Raw genomic sequence first — 22,461 nt, 5'->3', positions numbered from 1 at the left:
GTGAGGACGATCAAGGAGGTGTTGCAGGACACAGAGCTGCCACTTTTCCCAAACACAAACAGAAAAAGAGGACACATGCCCCACCTACGCAGACACACACACGGTTCAACAGTGAGGTTTTTGTTTTTCTGACGTTTTAAAAAAAAAACTCGTTGGAATGCTCCTCCAAAGAGTAGTGTGTGTTCACATTCCTCGGTTTGTTTGCCTCTTACAGTTTTCGCCGACTAATCTTGTTTGCGCAGACTTCCCTTCATGCAGCTGGGGTAGTAACAGGGTCTTTCACGGCCCCGTCTCCTGAAAAGAAGGGCAGCTCTATCCTCTCTGCCTCAGCGGCAAACTTCAAGAATTTCTGCATTTCCTTACGAGCCACAGGAAAAAATATATATCACTTCACAGAGCGGGTACAATTCATTGTCTCTGGCTAATATATTCACATATTTTCTGGAATTATCAATCATTTCTATAACACGTGGAAAAACAGGCCGAACATCTGAAGCAGATCCAAAGAAAAGCTTGGACTGCATCCATCACAGCTTCCACGGAAATGTGCAAATCAATTTACCTCTTTCAAAACAGTAAAACAGCAAGGGACAAAAATACTCAATATGTCTGCACTTAATACCATTATGTATAGCGTGTTTAAATTTGTTCATTTCTTTTAAATCTTCATGATTCATGACTTTCACATTTTCAAATACATTTCATCAACACCATTCATAATTTGCCTGCATGTTATATATACAAACTGCAGCAGTTTTCAAAGTACATACACTAATACCCATTCAATTGCTTTCCATCGGTTCCTTGATGAAAATTTCTTCTCAAACTTTGTCCTGTTTGATTTATTAGCATATAAAAGTCAATTTTTGCCATTTATTAACTCTGACAGAGCCCCACACCACTGTTACTATGGAATCACCCAGCCAGCAAAAAGTATTGATTTTGAAATATCAGCCCCTTGCAGGCCTCCATTAGCTAACGGTGGCCAGTTCCTTCAAAATACCTCATCTCAAACAAAGGTCATTTGTTTTATCATAATTCACTGACAAACATGCTACTTAGGTAGCTGTTGTTGCCTCACTAGGTAGGTAATACCATTTAGCCATTTACCACTGGAATTGTCAGTCATGGAGCTAGCAACATGCTAGCTCATGTTTCCAGGTATTAGTTCCATTTAGTTAGTTTGTCCAGTTAGTAGTTTAATTGCACACAAATGTATCACAGTTAAACCACTGTTTAACATTTTACAGTACTCACTTTCAGACTACAATCAAACACTGTGGCAGTGGCTATTACACTAATAACCCAATCCCAGCCAGAGCACTGTATATATAACCCTTTTTTTGCATTTCTGTCCTTTTTACACCCAACTATGTCACCAGTTATGCCATTTATGTTCATCACCACAACAACAGTAATCGCTGAACCCATGCAGGAGTATTGGGTGAGGCGAGTACACACAAAGTCCCCCAGCGCACCAGGGGGCAAATGCTGTCGGAGGACTGGCACATCCTGATGCTATCTGAGTAACTCATACGCACCCATGCGAGAACCAGGAGCCCGAAAAACAGAGAAACGAGGGGATGCCAACCCACCCACCACTATCCTCAGAAGAACGAAGGCAATTTCTTCTGCCAATGAGGACTCCCAGTCATTGTCAGCAAATGACACGGTCTGTTTCAAACCTGGGCCACACGGCTCAGCCAGCACCTCAAACAAAGTCTTTTACTGTCTGAGCCACTTAAGAGCCCTGCAGATCCCTGAAGCAACGTACTTCATCTCAACTACACCAGAGAAAATACAGCTGTGTAAATCAGTTTCACAACATGCAAGACTGTGAGCATTGTGACTGTGAGTTTCCCTGGATAAGGACATCCATCCAGAGAAAACAAAGAACACCCTATAATATGATCCTGCAAACTTAGCCTGAAATTAAGCTTACACCCAGGTTAGCATTCTCTTTATCGGTGCATAGACATGCGCTTCTATTCAAAATAGTGTGGAAAAGTGTTAACTATGAGTAAATTGATCCAGTTCTCAGTCACACTACTGGGAAAGCTACCCCCTTTTACACAGTGGACAATGAGTCATGTCACTGAGCTGATGGCCTCCTGGAAAAGGACTAAATAAGATAAATCAATCAGTGGCCTGACTGGTGACAGGAGGGAGGAGCAGGGCCTGACAGCTCCAACAGTGATAGGCCTTTGAATGGGTCCGTGGTGCACCATTCACGCAGTAACGCGAGTGGAATGACCTTGCTCTCGCCAAATGGCCCAGGGGAAATGGGGAAAAATAAACCTCTGTGGTTCTGTGACTGCCTCCCTCGGAGACGCGGGCTTTCTGGGGTGTGTCTCTGCGAAGAGGCCTCTCGGATGAGCGCAAAAGTAGGCAAAAGCCGACAGCAAGGAAAACCAACAGCAGTCAGAAGTTGTTCCAACAGTTTTCTTAGGGCAACCCAGAACAGATACTGAATGCCGGCACCGTTAATGAAGAAAACATGAAAGAGAAAACCCTTGTGATCTCACTTCCTGCCTCTTGAGGAAAATCAATAAGCGTAGTCTAAACAGACTCTGGGCTACTGCATTGCTTACTGAGGCTGAGCAGAGCTCCCAAATCAGTTTGTTCTCACTCCCTGCTGCTGGGGAAAGACCACCCAAATGTTTAAATGCCTTACTTTGCCTGAATTTTGCAGTGCTTGGCCACAACCTTTCCTCTACACAGCCATTTTTACAGAGATGGGTAGGCTTGCCTTAGTTCCAACGCCAAACTTCACCTGCATTAATTCAGTAATGATAGCCATGATTCCCACACTATGTTTGCATGTCACAATCACAGAGTAGTCACGGTTTCGGGGCTGGTGCCCTGGTGTTGGTCTTGCGAGGAAAATTATGGATCAATAGTTAACACGTCAGCAATTGCACATAGCCCAGGAGGAAGGACTGTAAGCACTTGAGCTTTGTTTGTGTTGTTTTTTTGTCACCCGGCAAAATTCACTCGTTGTGGAAGTCATGTGAAACAGAGGCCAACAGTATCCTCGTTACCAAGAATCAGTCCAAAGCAAACAGAGCGCCCAGCCACACATACCATCAGTCTCCAACACCTCTAAAAACCCTGAAAATACAGGAAAGGTCTAGTATTCAGATCCTGGTCACACAAGAAGGTAATGTTTCTACTACCACAGAGAACAAAGTTGGTTTTAAGAGCAACCGGTTCAGGTCAGAGAGGGCTAGACTCTGGCTATGCAGTCAGGACACCCAGGGATCAGAGTCCCTTTGGTCTCCGCAAAAGGGGAGCTGGGGGGGGGGGGGGGGGGATCGGCAACTTTCATCCTGCACCACAAGAATTCTGAGGGGGATATGGGGTTGCTTTCATTTCCGTTTATATGGACGTGAGCCAAAAAACTCTAACCTTCATTTATGCCACTGTGTCAGGACTCACAGAATGCAGGCTAAACCATACCCGACGCTAGAAAAGCAAAAGGCATTCTTCTTTCGACAGTCACTACGTCAAAGCAAATATAAAAAGGTTTAATTTCCTTTTAAAATCCCAGAGAGTGGGTCCCTTTGAGGGCAAATCAAGGGGAAGCCTCCCCGAACATATAAAATTGAATGTGCTGTGCACATACACCCTGAAAATACAAACAGCGCGTCCCACAGCGGAGGAACTGGTCTCCTTCCACAAGGCAGTCACGAACGCTGCACGCTTGATTCCTAACTTCATGCAAGCCCTCAAAGCAGGTACAGATGGCTGTCCTCAACAAATTCAACCATGTAATTTCTTCACTTTCAACCAATATTTTATTTGTTGGCACATCTTCCCAAAGATGTCTCCATCCTATGGAACGCATGCAGCTAGAGATAAAAAAATGCTAAAATGCATGTAAATTTTATGTGAAGTAAGGCAAAAACAGCTCAGCATGCAAAAAAGACTTCCTACAGTTTAGATGGACGTTTGGAGTCTGTATTTAATGCATTAGAGTCATCAAGAGCAGGTTTTTCAAGAATGGATAACAGTCCTGTGATTTGCTAATTTAATTTGGAAGGAGAGGTAGAGCAATGGATTCTGGGCTCTTTTACTAGACGCTCTTCTCCCGAGCAATTCATATAGAATGAACCTGGTTATGAACAGTAGAGCATAACACTGCAAATCAACTTTTAATCTTAGTCATTAAAATAAATGACATTTCCCAATGCGGACACACAGCACAGTAAAGGCAAGGAACAACATTAAATCTGAGACATTAACTGATGTTACCTTTAATTTGCCTCAGACAGTCCACTTTCTCACCTCCTTGCCCTTCAATCAAAATGCTTGGATCTTACAAACAAGTTCCATCAACAAATGAAATCTAAAAGGGAAAGAATGGCTAGCACACCCTAAGCTCTGGGTGCAGCATTAAGAGATTTTCTGGATTGATAAGGACTTGCAGTGTTTGCCAAACAATATATCTGCAGATTGTGGAATTTCAGGAAGCTTATTTTGTTTCTTATGGAAGTACTGGGAACAGGAACATTCTCTGATGACTGTGCCTCATGTTCCTAGCTAAACAGCCTCCCACACCAAAGCTCAACTGCAGCGGTTAGTTAACGATAGTTGGAATTGTCACACTGTCATCCACAGTGCTGGGCTGGGTCTAAAAGCTGGTCTGCAAGACTACTGACAGACTCCTACACTTGTAGCGTGTGAAACAAGAATACATTATGATAAATACTTAAAATATTTATTGGAACACCTATAATCAAGCATTCATGAAACATACATACAACTAAGCTAAACAAATACAACAAAATAATAATGTTAATCAGATCAACACCTACAAACATCCACATAATACAATCTCACTCATTCATTGTTTGATATCCTCTTAGCAACAGCAAAAAACGTAACTATATATGTTAAACCAATTCCAACATTTGGATTTTGAACTTTTTAGACATGGCAAGTATACAATTCGCTGAACGTGTACAACTGCCTTTCCTGATTTCAATGACCTGATGAAAACCGTGTCCACCACGCAGTTTGGCTGGACACAGACACAGGAGAAATGCACGCGCTCCAAGTGCCTTTCGCAAAGAGCGCCGGCTGAAATGTTATCTGTGAGCAGACGGACTTGCGGAGAGGGCGTAGTCTTGTGCGGGAAGTGCTTTCTGACAGGACCCACCTGCCTCAGGCCGTTTGGCGTGATCCGCACTACAGCAGAATAACTAATAAAGAAACTAATATCTGTAAATCCAAGAGGATTACTGCACATACACCTGTGTGGTAGTCTGCATTTTCCGTGTGCAAATACATGAGAAACGAGCTACTGCATTTTGTAAGAATGCCAGATGGGACAGGGGGCGGGCTGCTAAGAGGGGCAGTGCCTTCCCATGGTTCATTAGATTTGTTACAGTGCTGAAGTTCACTTTCCTGCGTTTGGATGAGGAGATCCTAGAATCTGCAGTGTGGACGTTTGTCACTCAATAAAACATCCATATGGCTGCCATGCGTAGCTATATTGACTGCACTCTGTCAGGTTGCTAGAACTGAATCACCTTCAGTGTTCGTTAAGGTATTCTGTAAGTACACAGTGACACTATACTTTCTAAAAACATAAAACCAACCTTTTACATCAGAAATAAAAATACAGCAGTCACAACTATTGAAACTTGGTCATGCAGCACTTCTACTATTGTGACTCCTTGTATGCCTTTTGCTCGTGTTATACTCTGCCTCACTTGTAAGTCATTTTGGGAAAAAAGCGTCTGCCAAATGAATAAATGTATATTGTAAACATATAAGGCAAAACAGCAGTCCAACATCCCCTTATGAGGCATTTTAACCCTTTCACAGGCCAATACAATGTATGACTGACACATATGTGCTTTGTGAACTGCAACAATTAATACATTTCTTCTATTTCTGTATTTCAAGTACCAAGCTACAAATATGATGGAAGAAAAGGCAGACGACTAATTGTACAGATACCTTTTATATATGATTGCATTTGTGTGTGCATGCCTGTGTACATATATAATGTATATGATGTGCACGTACTGGAACACATACATACTCACAGATTTAAATTTTGCACATTTTTTGTTGTTGTTAATGTTATACACAGGCCAGAAACCCCACATTGCACTCCCAGTACAACCGTCTGAAGTTTAACAGTTCACTTTGTGGTTAAGGCACTGGCACAGTGCTACTCTTAAACAAACACCCTCAGGGTGAAAGCGTACATAAAGGATTAGAAATTAGAGCCTAAATCATATAATGGGATGGAGAGGGGGATGTTGCTGTTGTACATGGCCCTAAATTACATTGAAAACAGGATGTGGTCCATATGACATTTATTACATTTATGGCAGCTACCATTACTTTAACTTCTCTTATCTGGCAGGCTTCTTATGGTGTTTATACCATTATCAACGCAATGAAAACCATTATGGGCTCTGTTTCCAGGGCAGCGGACACACAGCAGGCTGCTGTTAAGGAAGGGAACTAAAACTCACAACAACCAGACTTTCATGTCATTCCTTGCCTTAAATGTTTTTTGGCTTCCAAATGAAGAGTTCTAAACTGTGTCAGGAACAGAGGACTCTCCTGCTGGTTTTGTGGTTTCTGCTCACAAAGCATTTGCCAACCACACGTCCTCTGCCCAAGATGCACAGAGTGACTCCATGTTTGATATAAGACTCCCCTGCAAACAGGTCAGGCCTTTTTCCCTCTCAGCCTCATGAACTCTCAAAGCACGTTTAGCTGGCCAATTAGTCTTGACCAATTAGCTTAATCCATTTGCCTTTTTACAGAACTTAGGCTACAGTTTTTATGTTGTAAGATTTCAGCTGAAACAGACAGTGACCCCCTTCAACACTGCTGCTCTGTGCCTATAGTACTCAGCAGGTACACGGAGTTTGGTCACATCTCCTCTCCATTAGAGTACAAAATGTATTCTTGGGTTAGTATGTCAACCTTTGAGTAGGAGAGCTTAATCAAGTAACTAAACAAACTAAACCACAAAAAGAATTTCAAATTAGCGATATCAATAAAAATAATTAATAACAAAAAATAAAGGCCCATCAATGTGGATTACTACTATTGCAAAGGTGAGGATCAACACAATTATGTTTGTAAAATTGTGGCAACTCTACAGAACCAGAGCCCGAGGAGATGTACACTGAGAACAGACCCCTATGCCAAGCCTTTTCACCTCATTGCGTGTGTGTGTGTGTGTGTGTGTGTGTGGTTTTGACAATATTAAAGGGTCCAGGCTAGACTCGGGGCTAGACTCGGGGTCCTCAGATGGGAGATAGGACTTCACAGCAAGTCTCCAGACCCACAACAACATCGGCTCCATCGCTCTGGCTACACCCCCGGGGTTGGGGTGGGGGTGCTTAACCTCTCCCCAGTGAGGATCCATCAGTGGACAGTGCCTTGAACCTGATTTGCACTGATTTGTCATCACACTTCAAAGTGGGTCTTACAACGTTTCAGCTCTACAGTGTGCTAAGGATGACTCAGCATGCAAGGATGAGCCATCACTTAGGTTATTTTTTCCAAACTGACCCAGGAGACCACAACGTCCAGGGGTTGGAAAAGACCGCTAATGCCACAGGCCTGTGTGACCAACACATGAGAAAAAGAGTTTTTGCGTAACTTGCCACAAATGGTACACTCCTCCAAGACTTGATTGTCCCTCAGAATTTCCAGGGAAAGAAAAGTAATCTCTCTCTGGATGAACACCCCTAGCTTCCCTGGACTGTGTCACAATTTAGGTTTACCTCTGTTAAAAAAGAATAGTCACTTCCGTAAAAATGTCCCATTTACTCGCTTGAGTGTTGGATACAATGCAGTGATGTTCTGTAATCACTGTCATAAAGAGATCAAAGATCATTTGTATTCTTGTCATTGTGTTTCTTCCTCTACACCTCTCCAGCTGCATCCCCCCAAAAAACAGGCTGGAACATTGGACACGTTTTGGTGAATCAGTGTTGTGTCTTCCACAGAGCCCACGGTGTCAGCCAATCCCCATAAAGGAAATATCTGTGAATTTGCACAGCGACATCAATCACTGTGCAGCGCTGATGAATAAATTAAGTACATAATGTTTTCGAGCAGTCATTTTTAAGTAGTTACTGGCGGCCCCTCCCATCAGCTGGGCTTATGTCACCAAACACTGACGGTGAATCTGGCACTCAAAAGAAAATGCGATCAATCATAAAGTGATGATGTATTACAAGATCTGAGCTGTGAAAACGGTGTGCGATTCAGCATGCACACCCTGAATTTCAGCAAGAATGGCAGAAAACACGTTACAGCCATTGCCAGGTTTAAAATGGGTTAATTTTAAATGTGAACACCTCCATTTTTAAAACATTTGTAGCATTTTACTACCTTTCAGCTGTAAGGTAAAAATGCAACCCATAATGACCACAACATTATCACACCACAAAACCAGTGCAGGTTAAGATTTCATGGTTCATTAACAAAGCTCACCTAATCTCTGAAGAAAAATCCCTGCAACACACACACACACACACAATTCCATGGAACTTGAAACACACACATTCCAGCTGAGCAGAGCTCTAAGGGGCTGCATAGGGACTCGTGTGTCTGACACAAAGCATGTGTTTTGGGTTAACCAGTTAGCAAGTCTAGGCAGAGGATTCTCCACTATCAGATCGGCCGCCTCAGATCTGAACAAAGGGTTAAAGCTTCGCAGTGCTCTCCCCGGCTTGCTTCAGGGCAGCAAGTGCAGGGATCAGCACTCCCCACAGGATGTGTGGCCAAGACCCCCGCGCATACCAAAAATTGCACCCAATTATATTTGTTATTATGTCCCACAAGCCAACGGTCCCCTTGCAGAGAGGGGAAGCACAATTTAGCAGCTCTTGGCTGCTCCCCTCCCCAGCTGGGCTTTCTTATTCACTGGTGTGTTGCAGTGGAAAACGGACTGGGCCGTGATGCTGGGAATGGCGATTTTTAGATAAGAGAGTCTATGCAATGAGGCGTCTCTCACTCCCCACGCCCTCCCATTTAAAATGCTGACCCCTCGGGGGTATCGTAATCTTGGACAAGCACTTATCTCAGACTACCTGATGTCAATTTAGATAGGTAGCCTATTCAGTCTTGCCAATGACTCCCTGAGAAACAAACTGACGATTTGGTTCAGGCCAGCTTCAGAAATGACAGAACCGAGTACATAACAGATAGCTATCAAAAACTGCTACTGGAGTAATAATAATAGAAAGGGACTTCATTCTGACTAACAGGCAAAACTGACACACACAGATCTATTACATTACAAATTAAGGAATGCCACGTGACTCACGCAACATCACAGCCAATGACACCAACTGCACTGGCCAGCAGACAAAGTCACCCCAAGTTTCTCTGCACTCACTGGCTGTCCCACTGCACTTCTCCTGCTGGGCTCCTAAACTCAAGTAACCCTCCATCCCTCCCCTCCCTCACCCCTTCCCTTGCTCTGCAGGGTGAGTCTGAGAATGTGATCTCTGGGGTGGGTGGGTGGGGGGGGGGAGTCACCTCCTCCTAAACGTCTTCATTCAAGAAAAATAAATCAACACTTGCGCCGGAATGTGGCAAAGGAGACCAGGGGAGGCTGGAGGCTTCAGTGCACCAACCCTTCCCCCATACAAACGTGTTGGGAGAGAAGGTAGGAGATTTTCCAGTAATAACAAACGGAAGCACCCTATGCAGCTGAACTCCCACAAGCTATTACATTTTTTCTCATTTATTTATGTATTTATTTATTTTAGGTCAAGCTGAAGGTGCTGAGATCCAGGAAAAAAAACACAAGGAGGCAGCGCCAGGCAGAGGTTGGAAAGCTGAACTAGTGTTGTACACACAAATCCCACAAAAACCTGAAAAAAACCTGTAACTGTCCACCCAAATTACCATAAATATTCAGCTCTATAAAGGCGCCAGGGTAACGTGTAAGTTGACCTGGACGGGTGACGTAATGAAATTTGAATTTTAACGTGAGAAACAGCGCAAGCCAGACAGCAGCTTCTGTGCTCGATCATCGAGTTACTTAGTGCCAAAATAGCCTTGTCTAACCAGCCCCGGGCTACGCCACACACTGACGGCTGTGCCTGTAACATGAACACCAATCCCTGAGATGAAAGAAACATTTATCACTTTGCAGGACAAAACCTCACAATGCCTTCATTCATTCTGAGACCCAGGAGTGAAAAAAAAACTGATTCATGGCTCAACTATGCTAATAAATTAAATAAATAAACACCACTGTGGAGACATGGCAACTTTTCTAGCACCCCGCCACAAATGCGTACCTTTCCCAGATCTTTTTCCTCCCCGCAAAGTTGAGCATTTAATCACTAAATGTCGACACAGAAACCACTGTGATCCGCGTATTGTTCTGACACCCATTCAAACTTAGCGGGTGCTAACAAGGTGCTGACATAAAGCAGATGCTGGCTTTGATTTTTATCTTCTGCGAGGAGTCGATCTTTCCCATGGCAGTACGGTTCCCCCATCATACTGCGGGTCCTTTCCATTGACTAATGCGCTGAGAAGTCAGAAGCGTTCCGTCACGTGTTCGGCCAAAGAAAATGTAAAAAAAAAAACTACTGGCAGAGACAAAGGGGTTGTGTGTCGGGGGGGGGGGGGGGGGGGGTGGCACTGTCCACTAAGGTATGTGCATTAACCGCTGTAAATAAACTGCAACTGATGGGCCAAAGGCTCAAAGTTCATCGTGGGACACCGTGGGAGCCATTTGGGGCAATAGATTATCAAGATGAAAAAACAGAAGCAGACAACCCATTTCACATGATACCTGATTTAAACTACTCTCGGATGGTCTTTGCTGTCCCCATATGTCATATGCGAGCAACCATAACAACCCTGCCCTGCAACCATTTAGGAAAGCAACTGAGAATTCAGTTTTCTGCTTCTAGTGGCTTTGTGTTTATTTACTTTAAAATTCCTCCTACTTAGACATCGGGTGACGCATAACAATGACATTCAGAAAGATACTTGAACTTTTCTGGGTTGTTAAGCAAGAGTAATTTTACTGCAAATAGTAATCCAATTTAATTATAGTGCCGTGCATTTTCTCTGAGCGGTAGCTAACTTATGCCGCCAAGATCACGAAACCGCTGCAAGAAGCGACTGCTGACTAATACTTCCACTGTGTGCAATTTACATCATTTCGAAAATAATTACCAAGCATTCGAACGCGAGACATTTTACACAGGAATGTACGGCAGATGTTGCTATGGTTTGTTAACAATAAAAACATTTAATAAAAGCACCCGCAACCATCACACCAGATAAGCCACTGATCTTGCAATAACGTTCCCTGTGGCGAGAAAAATAAAATCACTGGAGAGCAGGAATTCGGCGGAACTTTCAATGATGTTCTCAGAAAGATCGAAAAGCGCTGAGCTGGTTTTCCCAGACATACTGACAACAGTTCAACAAGCTATTTTACCCATCCGATATTGTCAACGATGTTAGCTGGCCACGTGAATTGTCCATTGGAAACTTGAGAAGTAGCTAGCTACTTGTAGACCAGCTAACTACGACTAAGACATGCAATAGGCTCTTACAGGCTAGATAGGCTAGAACAAAACCCAAAATGTAAATTACCTAGGAGATAGGATACACACGTCCACGTGTGGTCGGTTGGACGAAACTGTCAGAATTACCTGCTTAGCCAGCTAACAGAAACAGATTCGCGACACATGTCTAAGAATAACGGATTTTTTAGATAGTCAAGTTAGCTAGCCAGCAACAACCGCCCCCGAGACAAGTTGCAGACAAGAGCAACAAAGGCAATTCAAAATGTTTCGCTACAGATGTGTCGTGGGAGAATGTAGCCTGTGCTGAAAACTTTAAAAAGCAAACTTAAATTCTTAGATACTTGGGGAGCTGAGGTTAACCGGAGGTTATTAGCTACGCAAAGTGACCAGAACTTACTTTTGTTATGATGAGCGGCTCTCCGTGCTCTAGTCCTCCTTTCAACGTGAATCCCCAGGGGGCACCTCCGTGCAGCTGGACGTGGATGTGATGGAAGGACACGAGCTGTTCCACAGTCTCCATTCTCTGCTCCGTGATACTCGCGTCCTTTGTCACTGGTGTACTATCCATGTGTTGCTGTAAAGTTTCGAGTCCCCATCGCCAGAGTTACATTGCAGCCCGAGCATTGAGATTGGGGAGAGAAACGGGACTCCGATTACACAGAGGAAGTGTTCCTGCCGAAAAGAGGGGGAGTTTGAGTGACGAACTGAACGGCCCATTGGAAACGGGGGGTTAACTTTTCAACGTCCAATGCGGAGTGCGGGAGGGGGAGGACACTCCACAGCATCAACCGTTGCATTGTTTTCCTACGAAAAATGTAGCGGCAGTTTTCATGAGATGAAGACACATTGGTGTGGTGCAATGTCAGCTATGTCTGTCTGAGTTTGAGAGTGGAGATATCAGGTTTAACTTGGTTGCATTGTAGGGAACTCTTTTTTTGTCGAGTTCGATCAAATTAATAGATGTTTCCATTTAATAAATGACCGCATATGGCCAGTCTCTAGCTAGGTAACTGTAAAATAAGTGATTTAGGACACCTGCTTACGGAAACTTATGTCGTTTCCGTAGTTGCTTCGCATTCCAAGGTTCTAGCCCAGTTTCTTGCTCAAAAAGTGTTATTTTAGTTCATTTTTAAATTGTTGGCCAACAAACGCAGAAAGTGAATGAAAGTCCTGTTGTGCTTTAAATTACGATATGTAAAGTTCCATAGCTTTTAGGGAGCAAGCGTACTTAACTTTGGCTTGTTACGTTAGGCTATATTCACAAAAAAAATCAACACGCAGAGATTTACCAAAACTTTTTTTCTCATTACAGTGGGAAAAAAAATCGTAAAAATGCCACAGGACAAAGTCTTACAGCACTGATATACAACACACACCGTCTTGTTATCAATTAGACGATGTGTGTGTATAGCAGCTTATTGAAGCCGCTTCGTCAAGCGAACAGCACTAGTCATAGCATAGCCTTAGCCAGCAAGCCAATTTGCCTTGTTTGTATTTAACGTTACGTCAACGTTGCCGGCAGAGCTCTTTCTGCAATGGCATTTCTGTAGCCGCGGGCCTCGGAAAAAGTGAAGCTATTTCTGTTCTGTGGAAAGACGAGAAGATTGAGTTGTAGGGACAAGAGACATATTCGGGTCCCGTAATTATGTCCGCATCTGTGTCGGTAATCATTGTTTCCCCTCCTCTGTTCATCATTATACACTTACCGCAAGTCAACAGAACGGAAGTCAAAGTACTCTCCTCGGAGCCCTGAAGTATTTAACCGTGGTCGCTTCGCGTGCGTTCATACTTTCATGCTGGTTACAACCCAACTGAAAGCGTGTATTCCCCTCACTGAATGGGTTGTAGAGATTCCTTACCACTGAGCGTGAAATAGTCCTATGTCAATGTAATGTGTTCTGCCTCGGTCCAGCAGGTTATGTCGGTAGGCATATGTTTCCTGAAGTTTCTCTTTATCAATTAATTTGATTAAGAAATAAACTGAAAAATGATATGCCTGTATTGATAGGACATCTGTTGTGTGTAGTTGGAGGCATGTTTATATCACTACGTTTCTATGAACATAAACGTATTGCTCGGATTTAAGTTACAGAACTTAGTATCTGCCCATCAAATAAGTATGGTGCCTCTGACTGCGGACTGCCAGTTAGAATTAGTCCACTTGGTCAAATGATTGTCACGTGATCAGATCATTTTGATCGCCAAGTCTGAGAGAGCCGATGTTGCTTTTATATTCTTCCTTTTAATTCCCATGACATGCATTTTTAAATTTAAGGCGCCATTTTGCAGAAATCATCAACAAAAAACAATACATTTAGCCCTAGAACCAAAATTATAGGATGCATGCAAAGACCTGCGTTCTGCTTTCATTTTTAATTATAGCCTACTTATTGTTGACAGCACGTACACGAAAAAGTAAATTATTTTACACATATCACCAAATCAATTACTTACTCAAAAATGTTGCATCATTATTAAATCATTTGACATCAGAAAACACATTACATTAAAAAATGCATCATATACATCAGCTGCATTCAATTTTCTAAAGAAGTGCTCCAAATTTATAGAAAACAAAACAATAATAACAATAATTAGAGAAAGAGAACACATTTTAAGAGTATATATACAAGGCATGGGCCAGCTTACCTATGTGCTTGTAGTCACAGATATTTATTGCCACACATCAGTAATAAAATGCACAGCTTGAGTTAGAGAAGCTACCAGGAAAGCTTGGTATGATAGCAGGTAAGTTATCATAAACTGCTGATGCAGAGGAAACCACTCCTGCCCCACTCCTATTTGGTGAGTATCCATTCATGCTGATATTCATGTAAACTTGGCCAGAATTAGAATGTAGTTGTATGCTATTTCAGGTTTTGCTCAAAGCAAATGTCAATTTGAGCCTCATGGTCAGCAGCATTTAGCAACATGTTGCCATACTGCTCAGGTGACATCAATTTACACTGCTGTTGCACTCAGCTGCATGGCTACAAAACTGTTCACATTTGTAGCACGCTGTGATTCATTCCATATTTGACTGAACAATGTTTTCAAAGAGGTGTCAAACTCTGTCTAAGTAAATATCTATAAAATATTTTTAAAGATGGATAATATGTTAAAGGGTAAACCATTGAGAAAAGCACTGAGAAATAAGTTTCCTTGGGTACAGGGGTCTGCTAAACAAATATCTACGGTAATGTAAGCAAGATTTTACTTGGCAGTCTTGGGTTAAAAATGTTGTGATTGATTTAAGAACATGCATGCCTTAAGAAAGCTACTCAAAGACCAGGGATGAGTGCTGTGTACTATGACGATAATGTAATATGAGAAAAATGTCAGAGGAAAAATTACAAAGTAGTTGTTTTTTCCCCTCAGGAATTTGCCATTGTATGTTGTATTCGATTCAGGAGAACCACCCTCCTTCCATGTCCCCTAGCAGCAGGGGAAACATCCTAGCCAGCTTCTGGTATTCTGGAATCTGACTAATGCAAAATGGCCATTTTAATTCTTTAACAATGAGTACAATAAATCAGGCTGACTGGATTCTCATTGTCTTTCTAAGGAGACAGCCAAGCCATCACTGTCTGTGCCATAAATTATTCTGCTGCCCCTTGTATAATAAAAAATGTGTTTTATTCCCTCAAAACTTGGTTTGCTTTCAGGAACTAATGGTGGGTTCCAGCATGTTAATTTGCTGAAGTTTTCCCTGCTCTCTTCCAGCTATTGTCTGAGGATAATAACTGTTGTGGCTGGCTGATACTATAGTAATTACTCCCCCCTTAGCCCCACCTACAGTCCTCAATAGTAACCATTTACTTGTTTGTGTCTCTGAAGAGGGACCCCAAGAAACAGCTTGAGATTATTAGAGATGGGAGGGGAAGATACTGGTTAAACCTGGGGGTGTTTGGCTCCAAACATTTCAGCAGACTTGATGCTATCTTGCTCCATGTGATCCTATCCTCTTGTTGGATCAAAAACAAATAATTAAATTAACTGCAAATACATTTATTTAAGCATATTATGCTACAATTTGATGCCTGTTTAATTTTATCATTCAGTCTGTTTTGTTTCGAATGGTTGTTATTGCTCCTAAATATGCATTTAAAAGCCTGTAAAGCAAAGCAATTCACTCTGGTTACGAGCGTCCGCCAAATAAATACATAAACGAACAAATAAATAAAAATGTTGATACCATACTATCCATGGAAATCGGAATATATATTATTATTAGTTCATTGCAAATGTCAAAAGAGAGCCTACGCAAGTCATTCAAATCCTCATATGTTTTTCCAGTGATTACGGCGATGTGAGCGAACATCCCAGCGCTCTGAGACTGAGGGATTTGGCAGGTAACAATGTGATGTTTACAAAACAGCTTGTGCTACTGTGTTAATGCAGGTCTCCAAAGGCTTCCGGACTGTGCCAGCGAGGACTGTGGTGTTTCTGGCTGAGCAAGCTACGCAGCGGAGAGCAGCAACTATCTAAGACACTTTTTGGACGACTTTTGGAATTCCCAGCAGCCGTCACCAGGACCGCGCCTGCATGCGGGACCCCAAGTTTATGCGATTGTGCCGTCAAGGAGAGCTCTTCAACAAACGCCAGCACTAAGACGAGAACAATGACAATTGCATCCTCAGCAGTGCAAAATTACAGATTCGTTGCACCAGTGAGAACTTCTAACACACAGGCACACACACGTGCAGGGGTAGCAATGTCAAGAAAAGCTGTCAATAATTCTGTATGTCCACAGTCATTTTTTTAAGATAGTGAAAAAGAACAAATCGATTCCACATCTGATTAAACAGTTCAACTATTAGTTGAAAAGCAAAAAAAAAAAAAGTGATAACAGAACAGATGTAACAGAAGTGTTATGTCACTTGTGGAATTGATTTGTTCTGTTATGAGTGCAGGCATAAAAGGTTATGGGGTACTTTTCTCAAGGTTGCTGCAGACACACTGGGAAACACAGGGGGCATTCTAGAGGGGTACACCACCACATCCCTCCCATTATTCTCGAGGGACTGGAAGCCCCTCTACATTCCTTCGGACAAACAATTTAGTAATGTTTGGTCCGTGGCGTGGTGCAATGAAGCGATTAGACCAATTCGGTTGTGTAGATACTGTGTCAACAACGACATAATCAGGACACGACAATTTAACGCATTTAAGATCATCATTCGTAAGACATTCGACTGAAACGGGACCTTCTTCACTGACATTTGATTGTGGCTGCGGTACTTGTTTGGACGGCGTTGGCCTAAAGCGTCACCTGATGCTGAACGTGAGGGTTAATTGGGGTCACAGAAGAACGTGCTCGTTTACGAAACCAATATGAGCTACTTCCTATAGGCTACCACGGCCTCTAGTTCTGGACCATGGTAGCCTTCCTTGTAGCAGTCATTCCCTTCAGTGGTTGAACATGAAGGCTACCAGCAGTCACAGCCTATTGAAAATTTTTAGATTTTTGTGCCTCTTTTCGATGTCTTCAACTTTCACACCGCCACACAATGCTGGGGAAATGGCGTCCTCATCTCGCAGCGCTGCTTCGTCGGTGCAACCCAGCAAAAATGACCATAGACAACCACACAATTTACACCACAGATTCCTCACTAAAGAGCAATCTGCAGACCAGAACTTGCAGTATATGTTAAGTTTGTACAACAGAGCTGCGGATACAGATGGCCGACCCAGAGAACCCAGAATATTAGGTTCCAACACCGTCAGACTGATTCGATCAATTTCAACACACAAGCGGTACTCAGCTAAGTCACCAGGTAAGTTCCATTGAAAAACAGTGAGCAGTATAGCTACCTTATCCCAGGTAGATTTCTTCTTTTCCTTAAATAAATGTAGACGGGGATGGCGTTTTGAGACTATTGAACGAGAAGACGGCGTTTGGGTTTACTTTGAAGAATGGAACCCATTTAGCATAATCAAATAATCGAACCATCCTCCTGTGAAGTTGTCTATTGCGTATTTCAACCTGCTAGGCACCTGTTTTTCATAGCAAACGTCATTATTGCTGCACTGCACGATGGTGTGCTTAGTGAGGCTTAATGTGTGAATTACCGCGTTTTTTTAATTTAGGTCTATCTACAAAACTTAACAGTTTATATTAGTACATGGTACGTGTTAAATATTCCTACTGAAAATTCGTGTATTTTAAGTATTTTAATGTTGCAAAGGTGTGCAGCACTGTGCATAAATGGTCATGTTTCAGTCTGAGAGGATTATTCTGTGATGATCAGCTGGAGTAAGGATGCTGTCTGTGATCATTATAGCCACTGTTTGTCAGTTGTCTTCTTCCTTTCTCTGCTTGTATCTGTGTAAATGTCACTAGATCTGCAGTACAGCTACACAGTGGAGTATGAGCTGAAAGCCCTCCCCCTGGAGAAACTCGTGAGGGCAGCCTTTGTCCATTTGCGCAGCCGTGCGCATTCTCAGCAACCTGTGAGCTGTGGGGTCAGTGTCTCATCCTGGGGGCCAGCCCGACGGCCCATCTCCTCTGGTGGCAGTGTGACCCTCAGACCTCAAGACCAGTGGACTGAGACCGACATCACACCACACGTGTCCCCACAGAGTGAGGGGCACCTCTCCCTGGGTGTCCAGTACCAGTGCGCGAAGGACAAGCCAGTGAAGGTCGCCGTGGGGAGGGGAAAGGGCAGGCGGAGGACACGGGGGCAGCCCACCTCACCAAAAACCCAGCTGAGAGTCCCTGCCCTCCTGCTTTTCCTGGAGGAAGAGGAGGGTGGGGCCCCCAGACAGAGGGTGGAGTCAGCCATAACTGCTGCCCGCTCTGTCCCTCGGCCCCGCCGGTCCAATGAGCTGGGCAACATCGGCGCGGACATCCCCAATTACACGCGCAAGAACAGCGTGGCCAAGAACCAGTGCAAGCTCCACTCCTACCGGGTGACTTTCCGCGAGCTGGGCTGGGACCACTGGATCATCGCCCCGCACAAGTACAACCCCCGTTACTGCAGCGGGGACTGCCCGCGCATACTCCACTACGGCTACAACTCGCCCAACCACGCCATCGTGCAGAACTTCATCAGCGAGATGGGCGTGGGGGAGGTGCCCCCACCCTCCTGCGTACCCTACAAGTACAAGCCCATGAGCGTTCTCATGATGGAGAAGAACGGCAGCATCGTGTACAAAGAGTATGAGGACATGATCGCAGAGTCCTGCACCTGCCGATAGGCTCTGCCCTCCCTTAACCCACCAATCGCAGAGAATTGCGGGCGCACCGCATCTTGGAAGTGTTGACCCGTCCCCGCCCCCCTCCCCCTTTCTTATCAGGAGGGAGAAGTAGTAGTGCCGGACACGGGAAGCCAGGGTCTCCCAGATCTCGGCCCCGTGTGTTTTAAAGTTCGTAGCTTGGGTGTTTGTGTTCCTTCAAGCCGTCACTGCCCCCCTTCCATTTCCTCTACTCCAGATGTGCTGAGCTGATGCTTTCACCACAGCGGTTTGTGTGGAATTCGGGAATCTGGGACGAACCACCACTTCCATGTGCATGTCATGTATGCGTGCGCACATCACCCCGGAGAAGGAGATGTTGGAACTGGGGACACTTCTTGCTCTGCACCTAGGCACAGTGTTGGCACCCCTTGGGGACTTCCCTGCGGTCACGTTTGTTTGACCCTCAGACTTTTTATACGTGAGAAGGTCCCTCTTTCTTTTCTTTTCTTTTCTTTTCTTTTTTTAAAATGAACCTACAGGTAGGGAACCATGGGTCTTTATAGGAGCTGCTATCACCTCTGTCCAAAACCACTGTTTTGCACATTTTCCGGGCAGATAAAGTAGCCTTCTTAAAGCATGCAAAGACACATGGACACTGGCCTGTTTATTGCTGCTGTTTGTCAGGGGGACTGTGCAATGCTTTCGTGAAAGAGGACCTTTGATATGAGTGTTTGTCGTGAGGAGGATTGAATATTCTTATAAACAATGGAAGTTTTAGGATGAATAATAAGAAATAAAATAAAATGCATGTTTTTTCTAAAATTTTTTGATTGGCTGTGTTACTGCACTAAACAAACTTGATCATGTTTGCATGTCCATGTGTGTATAACTACTACGATTCTGTCTTGAAATATATATTTGTTTGTGTGACACTTATTTGAAATTGTGTGGAATGGTATGTGGTCTTCCAAGCATGGACTATATATAATAAAATAGCTGACACCACTGCCCTCAAGTGTTGGACTTGAGTATTGTGGTCCCAAACCCAAACCATCCCCTACTTGAGTGAATAGGTGGTGTTAAGGACTACTGTAAAGATTTTTTTGTATGTAGAAGGTTTGAATACAGATTGTGTTTGTGGAATCAGCAGGACTGGACCTGACCTGACCTGTACAAGAGATGTTCAGGTGTCTCCAAAGAAATTTCCAGGTTCCTAAAGACCCTTTGCAGTCAATAGAGGGTGCTCTGTCCCCATGCTGGAAGAAGAAATAGCTTTTCTAATACCATAGACACAGTTTCTGTGTAAAAAGGTTTGTAATTCTGACATCTTACGTAGGGCTTCTGGCTCACTGGTCCTTTGTGCTGTACCAGTTGTTGGATATTAAATGAGGATTCAAGATCAGCTTGTCCTTTGTTACTGTGCTGTTCCTTTAAACGCACAAACCAAAAGAAGAGAGCATGGAGAAGTCACACCGGCTAGTGGGCAGACACAAAAAGCTGTCCAGATATCAGGCCCAAGTTGGCATTTTGTAACTGCTATGAGCGAATGCAGGTTACTTTGTATTGTGAAATTGGTAGTGTAAATACAGTTGTCTGTTCACTGAAGCACGTTTCCTAGGTCAGGCATCCTGGAAGCTCATTCTCTTATTTTTTTATAAGAGCTGGAGTGTTATTTACAACAATTCTGCATCATCAATTTAGGTGCAATTTAGGGGCGAAAAGGCTTTAAAAACACAAGCTTTTAATAGAACCTTTCCTTTTTAATCCATGCAGTGTTTAAGACAGTTTCCCTTTCTCAGATAATGGAAAATGACCAACAGGTCATTCCATTGCAGTGGATTGATATATTCATGTTTATTTTAAAGACTGTGTAGGTGTTTCCCCCTCTAGCTTGGGGGGTTGTCAGGGTTTTCAATTTCTGCAACAGGGAAAAGATATGGACTCCGAGTACCCAAGAGTGTGGGGAAAAAAAAAATGGAATAGTGTGTTTGTGTGTGTGTGTGTGTGTGTGTGTGTGTGTGTGTGTGTGAGAGTGAGTGAGACAGAAAGAGAGAGTGAGTCACTGATGGCATAACTGACTCATTGGTCAAACGACATTCAATTTCCTCTGTGGAAATTGTGTAAAACATTAACATATTTTTCAACTTGTGAAGTTTCATAAACATATGGTTGGTAAGGTCACTGGTATGCAGTTATGAAATGCCTAGTGCAGGACAGTAAACCTCCCTCTGTAATCTAGAACTGGAGATGGACATTTGGCCATCCTCCCACAAAAGTTACAGCAATGTTGGTGGCGTTTCAAATTCATGATGAAGCTTTCATTCCCCACTGATGAACAAGAATGGTGAGCAGCAGTTGCAAAAAAATTGAACTGAGAACTGATTTTCAAATTAGAATAAAGTCAGTTTGATTTTCAGGGTTTCTTTTTGCATGAATATTCCCCTCTTAGTCTACTGATACTGCTGATCACTTAATTGGTAAGTATAATCTCCTCAATGTAGTATTTTTGAGATCCATCCGATTTGGTGGTAGAGGCAGAGTTATGTCATAAAACTCCACTAAATCCTGAAAAATATGTTTAGATGTGTTAAACAGTTGCATACCAAACCTGCTGTTTTTGAGCGACGGTGTTAAAGTGCTGACGCGTCCTGTTTAGTCCTGCCTTTTTCCCGGCGATGAGCCTTTCTTGCAGCAGTGCGTTTGAAAAGCGCAGCGATTTTCCAGATGAGTCAGTTAAGCAAATATCCTTTTTTAGAGATGATCGCTGCCACCATCCGGCGGGTTCTGGAGACTGCTCCCCCCCCCCCCCCCCCACACACACACACACACACACCTGTGTTCCACGTCTCTTCCAGCCCAGATGAAATCACAGCTGTCATCTCTGTGGAGGTGGGGAAGCAAGCTGGTTTTCATGGAAACGCACCTCACTTGTAATCCTGGGAAGAGCTGGAAAACAGATGCTTTTCATGGCGGTAATCAATTAAATTAATGTGATGTCATGACAGGGTCAGTGGTGTTTGGCTTGTACAGGTAAGCTGTTTATTGCCATGAACATTCAGTCATATGCCCCTATCAATGAATGAGAGATGTGATTCTCCCAGAGAATAAAGGAAATTCTGTAGTGTCACCAAGTCACAGCAACACTTGATTGTCTCAGTGACTTCCCCCAAGAGAATGCAGATTTGTGTTCAGTGGCAAACCCAGCCCCTGTCAGTCTCCGGGTAAGAAAAACCCCATGCAACTTACATTTTTACATCCGAGTTAATTTTCTTGCCATGCATGGTGGCCAACAGTCCTTCTCAGAAAATGCAGGGCCCATTTTGTCCTCCTCAGAGCTTCTTACGCTGAGGTGGAAGGCTTGTGTGACTTCCTTGTCGGGGGGGGGGGGGGGGCTTCCCTGATCGCGTCTGTGGGGTGAGCCGTGATGCACCTGCTACAGCCTCAAAAGCGCAAGCCAAGCCATGCCTAGGCTTCGTTTCGAACCTTTGCTCTGAGCTCACCCGAGAGGGCGGCCCCTCCGCCTTCAGCGCAGTGACCCTTTGAGGCGATTGCAGCGATTCCTCTGACAGCCCCATTCAAATTTTGCCTTATGGGTCCAAGGGGAAAGAGAGAGAGCGAGGGAGACAGATCTGCACTCTTTCCCTCTCTTGGCACCAGGCTCTGCGTTACAGTTCAGGACAATGTACTTTGTCTTTCCTCTCATCAGTCCTTGAATCGCGTCCACAATCTAGAT

General features: G+C 43.7%; 2 protein-coding genes across 2 annotated transcripts in view; one reads left to right on the top strand and one right to left on the bottom strand.

Annotated features, from left to right (window-relative positions):
• shroom4 (shroom family member 4) overlaps positions 1 to 12,190 on the bottom strand; it is a 44,542-nt gene extending 32,352 nt beyond the window's left edge. The window contains exon 1 of the mRNA XM_036548164.1: positions 11,947 to 12,190. Coding sequence (XP_036404057.1) covers positions 11,947 to 12,117 — 171 coding nt within the window. The 5' untranslated portion in view covers positions 12,118 to 12,190. The remainder of the gene's footprint in view (positions 1 to 11,946) is intronic.
• A 4,918-nt stretch (positions 12,191 to 17,108) lies between these two features.
• bmp15 (bone morphogenetic protein 15) lies at positions 17,109 to 18,749 on the top strand. Its single transcript, XM_036549053.1, has 2 exons — positions 17,109 to 17,326; positions 17,893 to 18,749. Exons 1-2 carry the CDS (start codon positions 17,197 to 17,199, stop codon positions 18,747 to 18,749), a joined length of 987 nt encoding a protein of 328 aa, XP_036404946.1. The 5' UTR covers positions 17,109 to 17,196.
• Positions 18,750 to 22,461: the final 3,712 nt, after the last annotated feature.

This window comes from Megalops cyprinoides, chromosome 16, assembly GCF_013368585.1.
Source record: "Megalops cyprinoides isolate fMegCyp1 chromosome 16, fMegCyp1.pri, whole genome shotgun sequence".
In the NCBI taxonomy this organism is placed as follows: domain Eukaryota; kingdom Metazoa; phylum Chordata; class Actinopteri; order Elopiformes; family Megalopidae; genus Megalops; species Megalops cyprinoides.
Note: the sequence above shows the minus strand (reverse complement) of the source record. Positions and strands in the feature narration are given on the sequence as shown.

Coding starts and splice junctions, on each gene's coding strand:
- bmp15 (XM_036549053.1), top strand. CDS start 17,197: ATGTTAAGTTTGTACAACAGAGCTGCGGATACAGATGGCCGACCCAGA. Junction 17,327..17,892: donor GTACTCAGCTAAGTCACCAG/GTAAGTTCCATT, acceptor AAATGTCACTAG/ATCTGCAGTACAGCTACACA.